At 43.3% G+C, this 14,159-nt stretch overlaps 1 protein-coding gene across 4 annotated transcripts in view; it reads left to right on the forward strand.

Moving 5' to 3' along the window:
• PTPRT (protein tyrosine phosphatase receptor type T) overlaps nucleotides 1-14,159 on the forward strand; it is a 716,574-nt gene that overhangs the window by 660,922 nt on the left and 41,493 nt on the right. For all 4 annotated transcript variants that reach the window (XM_037915718.2, XM_043526952.1, XM_043526953.1 and 1 more), the window contains 2 exons: nucleotides 183-370; nucleotides 10,849-10,936. In XM_037915718.2, coding sequence (XP_037771646.1) covers nucleotides 183-370; nucleotides 10,849-10,936 — 276 coding nt within the window. The remainder of the gene's footprint in view (nucleotides 1-182; nucleotides 371-10,848; nucleotides 10,937-14,159) is intronic.

Consider the following 14,159-nt stretch of genomic DNA (forward strand, 5'->3'; position numbering starts at 1 on the left):
AATATTTGAGTGTGCCTTATTCTTTCTGGATGACTTTGCGCATGTGTGGTTTTCCACTTGCTTCTGTTCTTTATTTCACCTGTGCTGATCTATGTGGGGTCGGGGGGACCAAACAGCACAGGAATGAGACCGGAAATAATGGCTAGGTAAAGGCTTGTTTTGCCTCCCTGTCTTTAAAACAGAGAGCAGCCATGTGGAGATGACCCAGCCAACTCTGACCATCCAGACCCATCCGTACAGGAGCTGTGAGCCAGTGGAAATGTCCTATCCCAGGGGGCAGTTCCAGCCAGCCATCCGAGTGGCCGACTTGCTACAGCATATCACCCAGATGAAACGAGGACAGGGCTATGGATTTAAAGAGGAGTATGAGGTGAGAGGAACATTTGTTCACATAAGTAAATAGAGAAGTTGCAGCAACTCTCAAGTCAGGATGGAGGCTCAGGAGTAGAGAATTATCATTTTAAGAGGCTTTTGTTGTTAGTTGAATTAACTGTAATCATTTCCCCCTTTTTGTGTTTCTGTGGCTAGGATTATAACCATATCCCTTTACCTTCTGTAGTGGCTCCAAGCCCACTTCTCCTGTAGTGACAGTGATTATTGGGGGCTATCTGCTTCCTAGGTCCATATAACAGGATTATAGCATTGTAAGAGGAGATGGAGATCATTTACAAGACCATTGGGTCCATTCCTTTGCGAGTGTGGATTATAATTTAGAGTCCAAGGCTACCCTTTCCCCAAAAAAGCGTGTATAGCAGAGACTGAACAGGTGAAACAGTGAAAGAATCAGAGCTCCCTTCTCCTGTTATCATTGATGTAGTATAACTAAAGCAATGCAAGCCAAGACTGGATAATCAAAGTAAGCTTTTTCTTTTGATTTCTACTCCGTTGCAGTCCCAAATGCTTTGTAGCAATTGATCAAATTAAAGTACAAATTCACGAGCTGCATGTGGAACAGTAAACTCAAAGCAAGAGATATCCTTAAAGAATTACTGGCTTTTCCATTGTGCCAGAACCTCTGGCTCAGAATATGTCATGGCTGATCTACTCTTCCTACTGTATATGAAGTGAGAGATAAGAAGCTAGTTATTAAAAAAGAGGGCAAAAAAACCCAAGGGGTAGTGAGAATTAGAGAACATCAGAGAAAAGGATGGTAGAAAGAAAGATAACAAGAGACCAAGGAGGATATGAAAGAGAATGATGCAGTACCTATATGGTGAGGGGTAGGAATGAGGAAGAGAAGGAACCAGCACAATCAATCAATGAAATTCAGTTCTGGCAAGCTGTAATGGTAATGAGTGAAATAAACTTTGTGGGGTGGCCATAAGGTGATATGTTACAGCTTCTTTAAAATGATTCATAAATAGCAGCAGCTGTGAGAAATGTGCAACTTAATGAAAGCAGTTTATTTTTAAATACTGTGAGTTAGAGTCCACTGGGCATGTAGCACTTGTGCTGGCTTATATTGTTATAAAAAGAGTATGGGAATTACCTTTCTGGGCAAGCCAAGTAGCTCTGTTTTGATCTGACGACATTATAGACTCATAAGGGTGAAGAGAACAGGAGTACTTGTGGCACCTTAGAAACTAGCAAATTTATCTGAGCATAAACTCCTGTTCTTTTTGCAGATACAGACTAACGCAGCTGCTACTCTGAAACCTGTCATAAGGGTGAATGTTTCTAGTTACTATAGGACAGCAGAGAGAAGATAGGGCCCAATAACTAGCATCTCCACTATCCTGCATGCTAGGTTGACCGTTAATTGATGGGCTTTGCTTAATATTGAAACAATGGGGTCCATTTTCTTATAGGTCCAAAGGGGATTTACTCAAGTAACCCCTTGCCCCCAGGAACAGTAATAAACAGTTTCTAGAGTGCACATGACTCTTCGCACCAGGGTTGGTAATTCTCAAAATAACCTATCAGCATAAAATACATTAATGCAACTCCAGCTCCATGAGATAGGCCTCTCCCCAGAAAGTGCTAGCCCTGTGTATATGTAATGATAACGATATCCTGTAGATTTATATAACCCATTTCACTCCAAGAGATACCACTAGCTTTTCTGCAGGTTCACAAATCACATGCAGAATCCTGCCCTTGATTGAAGGGGCACAACTGCTCTGAAGTCATTTAGATTTGCTTGATTGGATGTGAGAGAATAGAATTTGGCTTTCAGTACACAGCATGTAGGAAACGCTTCACCCACTGCCAAAATGCAGCCACAGCCACCACCACCACCACTACAAAGTTAGGGAGGGTGACCATATCCTGTTGAAACTACTAAGGGTAATTTCAAATTGACAGACTATATTGTCCTGAATTGGCATTTGGCTGAACAGAAGACTAACAACTTTATTTTGAAAAAAGCACTACAGGATCTTTCATCACAAATGGGCTAGACCTCTGCTTTATGCCTCTTCCACAATAGGTTGTGTTTTTATATATTGTATAGTTTAGTACCTGTGTCACCTACATATACATTTGTCCTTTAAAGAGCTGATTTTCTACCTTACTTTGCCAGCGGGTCTCATAAATTACAATCTATTTAGTGACGTGATATCAAATAATTTTACGCTAATGAAACACCTGTTTGAGCCAGGATCATCCCTCATCCATGGCAGTCTCTTATCTCTGCAAATTTTCTCCCCATGCTACTGCTGGGAAATTGAATCACAGATTTATCTCAAAAGTACCTCTCTCCCCCATAAGTTTATAATAATGGCAAAGTTTTAAGCCAAGTGCGCAAGCTAAAACATACATGCCTGTTAGGTGTGCAGAACTCTGCATTGGTGTGTACAAAGCAGGATCTGTGTGTGCCTTTGGTGCTGTGTGAACACTCGGTTTACACTTTGAATGCAGGGATTTGTCAGCAAACAAGGAGCAAGGCATTTTTTTGCGCATCTGATATACCTATGGCTCAGTGTTTGACCTGGTCCTTCACGAGTGCTGTTGTTATTTAATAAATCTGTATACATATGAATAAAATGTGACACTAACAACAGGGATTGATAACATTGGTAAAAAAAAGACATAATGTGGGCATGGCTTCTTTAAATGTTACTCTTTCAACCTTCAGTACACTTTAGTTCTGACTTGCAGCACCCCGATCGTAGTCTAAGCTTCCTATGAGCAAAGACTGCCAGTGTGGAAGGTGAGGTAGACAGATGCCCAAATTCATTTTCACTTCTGATTGCGGACAGGATTGGTACAGCCCCCCAGAAATGAAGAGCTTACTGTATACCCATGCTGCACTACTGGGGTATTTTATTTATTTTGGACTTTGTGGCTGGTACCTAAGGCATTTCAGGATGGACTTCTCGCTGCCTATTATTGAGCGTGAAGTCTGGCTTTTATCCCATTCATAAAATCATAGAAGATTAGGGTTGGAAGAGACTTCAGGAGGTCATCTAGTCCAACCCCCTGCGCAAAGCAGGACCAACCCCAACTAAATCATCCCAGCCAGGGCTTTGTCAAGCCAGACCTCAACAACCTCTAAGGATGGACATTCCACCACCTCCCTAGGTAACCCATTCCACTGCTTCACCACCCACCTAGTGAAATAGTTTTTCCTAATATCCAACCTAGACCTCCCCCACTGCAACTTGAGACCATTGCTCCTTGTTCTGTCATCTGCAACCACTGAGAACAGCCTAGCTCCATCCTCTTTGGAAGCCTCTCCCATTCAGGAAGATGAAGACTGCTATCAAATCCCCCCTCACTCTTCTCTTTTGCAGACTAAATAAGCCCAGTTCCCTCAGCCTCTCCTCATAAGTCATGTGCCCCAGCCCCCTAATCATTTTCATTGCCCTCTGCTGGACTCTCTCCAATTTGTTCACAGCCTTTCTGTAGTGGGGGCCCAAAACTGGACGCAGTACTCCAGATGAGGCCTCACCTGTGCCAAATAGAGGGGAATAATCACTTCCCTCGGTCTGCTGGCAATGCTCCTACTAATACAGCCCAATATGCCATTAGCCTTCTTGGCAACCAGGGCACACTGTTGACTCATATCCAGTTTCTCGTCCACTGTAATTCCCAGGTCCTTTTCTGCAGAACTGCCGCTTAGCCAGTCGGTCCCCAGCCTGTAGCAGTGCAAGGAATTCTTCCATCCTAAGTGCAGGACTCTTCACTTGTCCTTGTTGAACCTCATCAGATTTCTTTTGGCCCAATCCTCCAATTTGTCTAGGTCACTCTGCACCCTATCCCTACCCTCCAGCATATCTACCATTCCCCCCAGCATAGTGTCATCCATGAAGTTGCTGAGGGTGCAATTAATCCCATCATCCAGATCACTGATAAAGATGTTGAACAAAACCGGCCCCAGGACCGACCCCTGGGGCACTTCACTTGATACCAGATGCCAACTAGACATCGAGCCATTGATCACTACCTGTTGAGCCTGACAATCTAGCCAGCTTTCTATCCACCTTATAGTCCATTCATCCAATCCATACTTTAACTTGCTGGCAAAAATACTGTGGGAGACCTTATGAAAAGCTCTGCTAAAGTCAAGGTATATCACGTCCACCACTTTCCCCTTATCCACAGAACCAGTTATCTCATCATAGAAAGCAATTAGGTGAATCCATGTTGACTGTTTCTGATCACCTTCCTCTCCTCCAAGTGCTTCAAAATGGATTCCTTTAGGACCTGCTCCATGATTTTTCCAGGGACTGAGGTGATGCTGACTGGTCTGGCCTTTTTCCAGTAGTCTGGGACCTCCCCCGATCACCACGAGTTTTCAAAGATAATGGCTCTGCAATCACATTAGCCAACTGCCTCAGCACCCTCGGATGCATTGCATCTGGCCTCTTGGACTTGTGTATGTCCAGCTTTTCTAAATAGTCCTTAACCTGGTCTTTCACCACTGAGAGCTGCTCACCTCCTCCCCATACTGTGCTGCCCAGTGCAGCAGTCTGGGACCTGACCTTCTCTGTGAAGACCAAGGAAAAAAATCATTGAGTACTTCAGCTTTTTCCACATCATCTGTCACTAGGTTGCCTCCCCCATTCAGTGGGGGTCCCACATTTTCCCTGACCTTCTTTTTGTTGCTAACATACCTGTAGAAACCCTTTTTATTACCCTTCACATGCCTTGCTAGCCACAGCTCCAATTGTGCTTTGGCCTTCCTGATTACACCCCTGCATGCTCTAGAAATATTTTTATATGCCTCCCTACTCATCTGTCCAAGTTTCCACTTCTTGGAAGCTTCCTTTTTGTGTTTAAGCTCACTGAAGATTTCTCTGTTAAGCCAAGCTGATCGCCTGCCATATTTGCTATTCTTTTTGCACATCAGAATAGTTTGTTCCTGCTCCTTCAATAAGGCTTCTTTAAAATACAGCCAGCTCTCTTGGACTCCTTTCCCCCTCATATTAGCCTCCCAGTGGATTCTGCCCATCAGTTCCCTGAGGGAGTCAAAGTCTGCTTTTCTGAAGTCCAGGATCCATATTCTGCTGCTCTCCTTTCTTCCTTTTGTCAGGATCCTGAACTCAACCATTTCATGGTCACTGCTGCCCAGGTTGCCATCCCCTACCAATTCTTCCCTGCTTGTGAGCAGCAGGTCAAAAGGAGCATGGCCCCTAGTTGGTTCCTCCAGCACTTGCACCAGGAAGTTGTCCCCAGCACTCTCCAAAAACTTCCTGGATTGTCTGTGCACTGCTGTATTGCTGTCCCAGCAGACGTCAGGGTGATTGCATTCCCCCACTAGAACCAGGGCATGTGATATGGAAACTTCAGTTAGGTGTCCGAAGAATGCCTTGTCTACCTCATCCTCCTGGTCTGGTGATCTATAACAGACGCCCACTATGACATCAACCTTGTTGCTCTCACCTGTAAACTTAACCCAAAGACACTCAACAGGGTTTTCTACAGTTTCATACTGGAACTCTGAGCAATCATACTGCTCTCTTACATATGGTGTAACTCCTCCACCTTTTCTCCCCCGCCTGTCCTTCCTGAACAGTTTATACCCATCCATGACAGTGCTCCAGTCATGTAAGTTACCCAAACAAGTCTCTGTTATTCCAATCACATCATAGTTCCTTGACTGTGCCAGGACTTCCAATTCTTCCTGCTTGTTTCCCAGGCTTCTTGCATTTGTGTACAGGCACCTAAGATAACTAGCCGATGGCCCTACTTTCTCAGTATAAATCAGGAGGCGTCCCCTGTTGCACCCTTCTCCTTGTGTTTCCTCCCGGTATCCCACTTCCCCACTTACCTCCAGGCTTAGGTCTCCATCCCCTGGAGAACCTAGTTTAAAGCCCTCCTCACTAGGTTAGCAAGCCTGCCTGCAAAGATGCTTTTCCCTCTCTTTGTTAGGTGGATCCCATCTCTTCCTAGCAATCCTTCTTCCCAGAACAGCATCCCATGGTCGAAGAATCCAAAGCCTTCTTTCCGACACCACCTGCGCATCCACGCATTTTCCTCCACAATCTGATGGTCCCTACCTGGGCCTTTTCCTTCAACAGGGAGGATGGATGAGAACATGACTTGCACCTCAAACTCCTTTATCCTTCTTCCCAGAGCCACGTAGTCTGCAGTGACCCACTCAAGTTCATTCTTGGCACTCACATGAAGTATCACTGGTGCCCACATGGAGAAGTAAGAAGGGGGAGCCGTCCAAGGGCTTGATCAGTCTCAGCAGACACTCCGTCACATCCTGAATTCTAGCTCCAGGCAAGCAGCACACTTCATGAGTTTCCAGGTCTGGACGGCAGATGGATGACTCTGTCCCCCTTACGAGGGAGTCCCCGACCACCACCACCCATCTGCTCCTCTTGGGAGTGGTGGTCATGGAACCCCCATCCCTAGGACAAGGCATCCCGGGCCTTCTGGTTGATGGGGTCTCCTTCTTATCCCTTCCCTCAGATGACTCTTCCAAACCATTCTCCACCCTAGTACTTGTGCAGAGAGCCTGATAACTGTTTCTTACCTCTATCTACATTGGGGTACATGAATTCTCCTCTTTCTTCTTCTGGAGGTCACATGCCGCAAATTTTCTTCCCCGGTCTGCACTGCCCTCTCTGATTCTTCAGCATGCTGTGCCTGCAGTACCAAACACTGACTTCTATCCAGAAAGTCTTCATTCTCTCTGATGCAGTGCAGGGTTGATACTTGGGTCTCTAGCCCTTAAACTTCTCTTCCAATATGGAGACCAGCTTGCACTTCATACAGACGAAGTCGCTTTTATCCTCTGGGAGAAAAACAAACATGGCACATCCTGTGCAGCTCACAACAGCTGATCGCTCACTGTCCATATTGTCTTCCTTTTAAGAGCCAAGGCAAACTCTTAGGCAAACTACCTCTGTTGGCTTCTCTTCTGTTTGCCGCTCACTCAGTTTGCATTCCTTACTTCCAGCTACAAATTCCAGGTACATCTGAGGGAATAGAATCCTTTTGTTATCTATAAATTATATAATAAATTATAAATACTGTTTGTCTTCTTACTGGTAGGGATCTTATTTACATTTTACAAAAACTGCTGTAAAAAAAGAGCATAGAAAATTAAAGTCCAGATCTTCTGAACACTGAAATTCTACAAATGACTAGAAAGAGCTTACTAAATAAACAAGTGCAGAATATTCACTGTTGAGCATAAAATGAGAAAAAAGTAAAGAACTAGCAACACATAAATAAAACATCTGATTTAAATTTGAACAATTGTTTTGATTTTTTTTAAAATCATGACTTTTATCCACCCTGCTTTAAATAATAATAAAATTATTTTGATTTTCAAACTAGCAGAATGAAAACTAGTTACAAGTTTTTTATAATGATCGGTAACAGAAATCCTGTCCCATCTCAGTGGTGCAGAAATGCTTGTTATACAAAGAAAACTTCCAGGGTAGAATTTCAGATGTGGTCTCCCTTTTGTGGATGCAGTTTAATTTGTGCCCAGTGTTTTTCAACTTCCATTTCAGCTGTCCACACCTCTACCTACCTTATTGCTGAACACAAATCCGGTGGTTAGTGATGCAGTTACTCCAATTAGTTCATCTTGCTAATGGAAAAGCATTTGCACAAATGGTACCCTCAAACATGGAATCTGTTCCCCAGGAAAGCTGGAAATATACCCCTTCCATTCAAACGGAGGTTGATATCTTAGTTTAGTGTAAAATGTCTCAGTGTTCAGTGAGAAGAACAATCATTTGCTTCCTCCTGAATCTTCTGAGTTCGTATCAGTCCTGTGGTTTGTTTCAGTAGAAATCCTCATCAATTTCAATGGGAAGTTTCATGGTCAAATCAATGGCAGGATAGGGTTATTTTAACATAAGAACAGCCGTGACGGGTCAGACCAATGGTCCATCTAGCCCAGTATCCTATCTTCCGACAGTGGCCACTGTCGGTGCTTCAGAGGGAATGAACAGAACAGGTAATCATCAAGTGATCCATCCCCCGTCACCCATTCCCACCTTCTGGCAAACAGAAGCTAGGGACACTTCAGAGCATGGTTTTCAATCCTTGCTCATCCTGGCCACTGGTGGACCTATCCTCCATGAACTTATCCAATTCTTTTTTGAACCCTGTTATAGTCTTGGCCTTCACAACATCTTCTAGCAAAGAGTTCCACAGGTTGACTATGCATTGCATGAAGAAATACTTCCTTCTGTTTGTTTTAAACCTGCTGCCTATTAATTTCATTTGGTGACCCATAGTCCTTGTGTGATATGAATAAGTAAATAACACTTCCTTATTTACTTTTTCCACACTCGTCATGATTTTATAGACCTCTATCATATCCTCCCTTAGTTGTCTCTTTTCCAAGCTGAAAAGTTCCAATCTTATTAATCTCTCCTCATATGGAAGCTGTTCCATACCCCTAATCATTTGTGTTGCCCTTTTCTGTACCTTTTCCAATTCCAATGTATCTTTTTTGAGATGGGGCAACTAGAACTGCACACAGTATTCAAGATTTGGGAGTACCATGAATTTATATAAAAGCAATATGATATTTTCTTTCTTATTATCAATCCCCTTCCAATGATATGGGATATGTTGGATCTGACTGTATCCCCTTTTGTTGGACAAGACAGCATCCCTTGGTATAAATATGATGAGGTGGGATTTTTTTTTCTTCTCAAAAGCTTATGATTAGATTGCTAATGACTGTTGCCATGCTCTGGTCAATCTACTGTAACTAGATCGTAATGTAAAAATAAGGCACCTTTCCCCCTTCTCTTTGAAGATAAAAATGAGCCTCTCACACCCTCTTAGTTATGCTTATTTTTTTGCCCAGGAAATTAGCTGCTATTATGTAGCAGCTGTCCATAAAAGGAAATAGAAGTGTGATCAAAGCCCTCACCAGTTACTGTTATCACCTCTTGCTCCTGGGCATTCAAATTGGGTCTTGCGTTCCCTGTTCTCAACAGCACTCACAGATGTGCCTGACATTATCTGTCCTGGAACTCTGTGAGAGGAAATTCAAGATCTGCCAGGGAGTCGTTCATATCACGGTTTATTGCAATGTCAGGTTTGTCGAGCCTAGTTATTATGTCTCTCTTCCATCCCAGATCAGACACAATAATAGACCTGGATGGCTTGTGAAGATGCATGTGAGTTCATTTTCAAATCTGGGCTATTGCAAACCACCTGCTGCTAGTGAAGGCAAAATAAAGTCTCCAAGGATTAAATTAAAAGAACCATTATTTCCTAAGAATCCTAAATAATAGTTTGTAACACTGCTATTATTCTCTTGGAACACTGCATTTGCTTACAAGTAGTGCTTGGGAATGGCAAAGTGACAGAAAATCTCAGGAGAAGATACGTAGGAGCTGCCATTTACATTCTCAACACTGAGCACGGCCAGGATGGAGCTACAGTTGAGAATTCCCGATTGTGGTTTTCTGTCTCAGCGGCAAGAAGCTATGTGCAAGTGGCACTAACAGAAGGTTAGTGCCATCTGTGGCCCAAAAGAGAACGCTGCTCCTGCTTCTCTGAACTGCCCATGCTGAAGTTTCCCTGGCTATGTCCTGAGTGATCATCCCAATTTACAGACACTTCAAGCCCTGTTGCAAAGAGGGGAAAGTCTGCCTCCCTGGCTATGTCCCATGAGATGTGCCTTTTTCCTGGCTATTTCCATAAGAACCTTCATTTTGGAAAATGGTCCATATTATCATATCTAAAGGGAGTCATGTGACCAAGTCAGAGGGTGGTTGAAATGATCGCAGTGGGATGTGGAACCTCCCGCTCCAAGAAACAAATCCCAGGTTTATAACTGTGGCCATGTTCTTTAGCTGTGTGTCTGTGTGTACATTTTATGCAGCATCTGATGCTCAGTTCCTGTGTAATACAAAGGCAATGGCTATAATATCCTTCTGTGTGGGTGATGTGGTAAAGCCTTGCAGGAATTCCTTTAAGAAAACCACCAGAAGGTTTGTATGGTGTAGTTACTGGAGACTGGCATCACACTGTTATTAATCCAGCAATAGGAGAAGCCACCCTATATACTTTCCATTTAAATATCCTACAAGACTGAGTTCTGCATTTCAACCATCTGGTCTTTCTCAGGGGCATGTGTGTGTGAAATCCTCACAGACCCTGCACTGCAGGGGAACATCGCTTTCCCTATAAATATGCCGCCAGAAGCAAATGCACTTCCCCATCCCTTTTAGGTCCATACTTGCACGAGGAAAATGATTCTTAGCCAGCATAAACCAAAGAGTGCTAATGGTCTCTGCAGAGCTGTGCCTTTTGCATAATCCGATGTGCCTTTTCCTCCTTGAGAACAGCTGTTTGGTTGGTTGAGTACTGAATTATGCATCGCCTTTATTTTTGCCCAGCTTTGTCATGTTAAACCACCTGAAGGCATTGGCCACTCTTTTTATAAACACTCTACCACTGTTTATTTTTCAGGCTCTACCCGAGGGGCAGACGGCATCTTGGGATACAGCCAAGGAAGATGAAAACCGCAATAAGAATAGATATGGGAACATCATTTCCTGTAGGTCCAAATTCAAATTAAACTGAGCATACTGTGTGTGTTTGTAAGCATCTGGGTGGATGTTCGAGAGCCTAAATAAAGAAAAATGGCTGAAAATGCCCAGCCTTTGAACAGTTTGATTAGTTAGTTGCAGGCGAAGCTTCTTGTTGTGATATCTCTCCATCCCCACCCCCCCGCAGCGTGTTTCAGATTTTGTACTTAAGGGCAAAATCCTGCTGTCAGATTTTCACAATGGACTGTGATGCCAATAGCCTGTTCTATCTCTACATACACAGAGCTTTGAATACCACGAATGGGAGTTCAATGGGAGACCAGGAATATTAGAGCTGAGATGTGGATCAGAGAACAGAATTTTTCCCTTAGAATAGAGGTTGATAGACTGTAGTCTGTAGAGCACTCACTGGTGGTCTCCAGAGACCTGGTTGCTCACATGAGGTGAGCTCTATTCCTGTTTCCTCCTGAATCACATTGACAGCTAAAATGATGTTAAACACTTCCCGATCTTACCTGCTCAAGTAAGCAATTGGTGTAGTTGCTACAGGGATGTTATGGGATTGTAAATGAGATGGGAGGTGTCTGAGACACTCTCTCTCTCTCTCTTAAGATTTGTTCAGCAGCATGGAAGCTATTTTAGAACCCTGTATTCGATTATTGATATAGTAAACTGATCCAGGAACAGAAACGGACACTTTTTGACTGTCCCATTGAAGTCAGTTGAGTCATGCTAGCATAAATAAGGGCAAAATTAGGCCCCATGCATTCATACATTCTGCATTGACCAGGAAAAAATATCTTTCTTGCAAATATAAATAATGGCCTTATAGTTAAGCCACTTGACTCTGACTCATCAGATTTAGAATTCGTTCTTGATCTGGCACAGATTTCTGGGTGACCTGGGAGAAGTCACTGTCTGTCTGTCTGTCTGCCTTAGATCCCCGTTCATAAAATGGGGCTAATAATACTGCTTATTTCACATCTTTTCTCTGTTTTGACAGTTTAGATTGAGTTCCTACTCTGGAGAATGTACAGTATTTTACTGTGTGTTCATAGGGTGCCTAGCACAATGTGATGTATATAATAATAATAATAATTAATTAATTAGTCAGGATGGGCAAACTGTGCTGGATAAAATAAGCTCTTCCTCTGCCCCAGACACTTGGTCAATACCCAAACCAAATCTTTTAATTTATTTTTAGTTTCAAAAACTTTGACACATTTTGGTTGGTTTGGTTGGAATTTTTTGCTTTTGTTTTTTTGTTTGGTTTGTCTGTGTTTCAGCTGGACATGGTTTAACCTGCATAATTTGATGCAGCAACAGAATTAAACAATGGGTCTGAGCCAAAACCCTGGAACTAGATAGTTTCCATCTGCCTGTAGGGAAGATCTAGATTTGGATCCTAAGTTTATGGCTCAGGCTCATGTCTCAACAGAATGAAATCACTATAACAAACAGAAGAAATGAAAACAGAAACTGAACTAATACTGTAGCATTAGGAGCCTACCTAATTGTGAACTGAGATTCACTAATACATTTTGAATATACAGTAACTCCTTGGTTAATGTTTTAGTTATGTTCCTGAAAAATGTGATGTTAAATGAATCCAATTTTCCCATAAGAATTAATGTAAATGGGGGGGGGGGTTAGGTTCCAGGGAAATGTTTTTCACCAGACAAAAAACTATATTTTATATATATATATATATACACACACACACACAGAGAGTATAAGTTTTAAACAAACAATTTAATACTGTACACAGCAATGAAGATTGTGAAGCTTGGTTGAGGTGGTGGAGTCAGAGGGTGGGATATTTCCCAGGGAATGCCTTACTGCTAAATGATGAACTGGCATTCGTCTGAGCCTTCAAGGGTTAACACACTGTTGTTAACGTAGCCTCAGACTCTACAAGACAGCACGAATGGAGGGAGGGGAGACAGCATGGCAGACAGAGACACACACCCTGTGTGTGGGAGGGAGAGAGAGAGATGTGCATTGCCCCTTTAAGTACACTGACCCCATTCTAGTGCATTGCCTTTAAAAAAATCAGGAAGGTGAGACAGCAGTTGTGCCCGCAAGCTCTCTCCATCCTGAGCCTTGTCGTGTCCCCCCCTTGCTCTATGGAGAAGGGGTAAGCCAGGTGCAGGAGCAGGGGGGAGGGGGACACCCTGACAGCCCCCTCTTCTCCCCCCTTCTCCCCCGCACAGCAAGCAGGAGGCTCCCAGGAACAGCCCCAAGGCAGAGGGCAGGAGCAGCACACAGCAGTGAGGGGAGGGACAGCTGAACTGCCAGCAATTGGTAGCCTGCTGGGTGGCTGCCGCAGAGGGAACTTAGGGGAGCGGGGAGCTGATGGGGGGCTGCCCGTCCACCCTGGTTCCAAGCCCACGCCCCCCCAGCTCACTCCAACAGGCTGCTCTTCCTGCAAGCAGTGGTCAAAGCAGGCGGCTGCCAAACGACGTTCTAAGGGAGCATTGTGCAACTTGAAACGAGCATGTTCTCTAATTGATCAGCACCGTAACAATGAAACAACGTTAACTGGGATGACTTTAAGTGAGGGGTTACTGTAATTTATTTTCCAGCTTCCATATCTGTGGCACCAATGATATAAAAACAACAACTCAAGCCACAGACTGTTGGGCATGGTGTAGAATGGTTTAGAAAGTTTTTGATCTAGAGGAATAATTATGGGATTGAAAGTAAATCAGGAATTCCTTATTTTAAATCCCAGTTTTGCAACTGATTTACTCTGTGGCATTGGGCAGGTCACTTAACCTCCTTGCTTCTGTTTCTCCATGTGTAAAATGGAGATGGTAGTACTAGAGTAAATACTTGTCCAGTGTTTTTGAAGAAGAAAGTGCCACTGTATTTATGAGTGGTGTATGTAATGAGGAAAATATGTAAGGCAATTTTTTCAGGTAGTTTTGAGTAAGCAGAGGACATGACTGAAGATGGAAGACAGAGGCTGTAGTTACTGTCCAATTTAGGACTCGAGAGATCAGCAACAAGTGCAGCACATGGGAAAAATACACATAGTGAAATCAAACAAGGTGAATGGGAAATGACACAGTGGGGAACTGTTCATAATGCTGCATGCTTGAACTTAATTACTTGAGATTGTTAAATAGATTCAAATGGAATTAGTTAATCAAAGATTAACTATCCTAGATTAGCAGAGCACTATGCAGAATACAGAAATAATAGATACATTCTGACCCTTTGATATAC

This window comes from Chelonia mydas, chromosome 13 (genome assembly GCF_015237465.2).
Source record: "Chelonia mydas isolate rCheMyd1 chromosome 13, rCheMyd1.pri.v2, whole genome shotgun sequence".
Classification (NCBI taxonomy): domain Eukaryota; kingdom Metazoa; phylum Chordata; order Testudines; family Cheloniidae; genus Chelonia; species Chelonia mydas.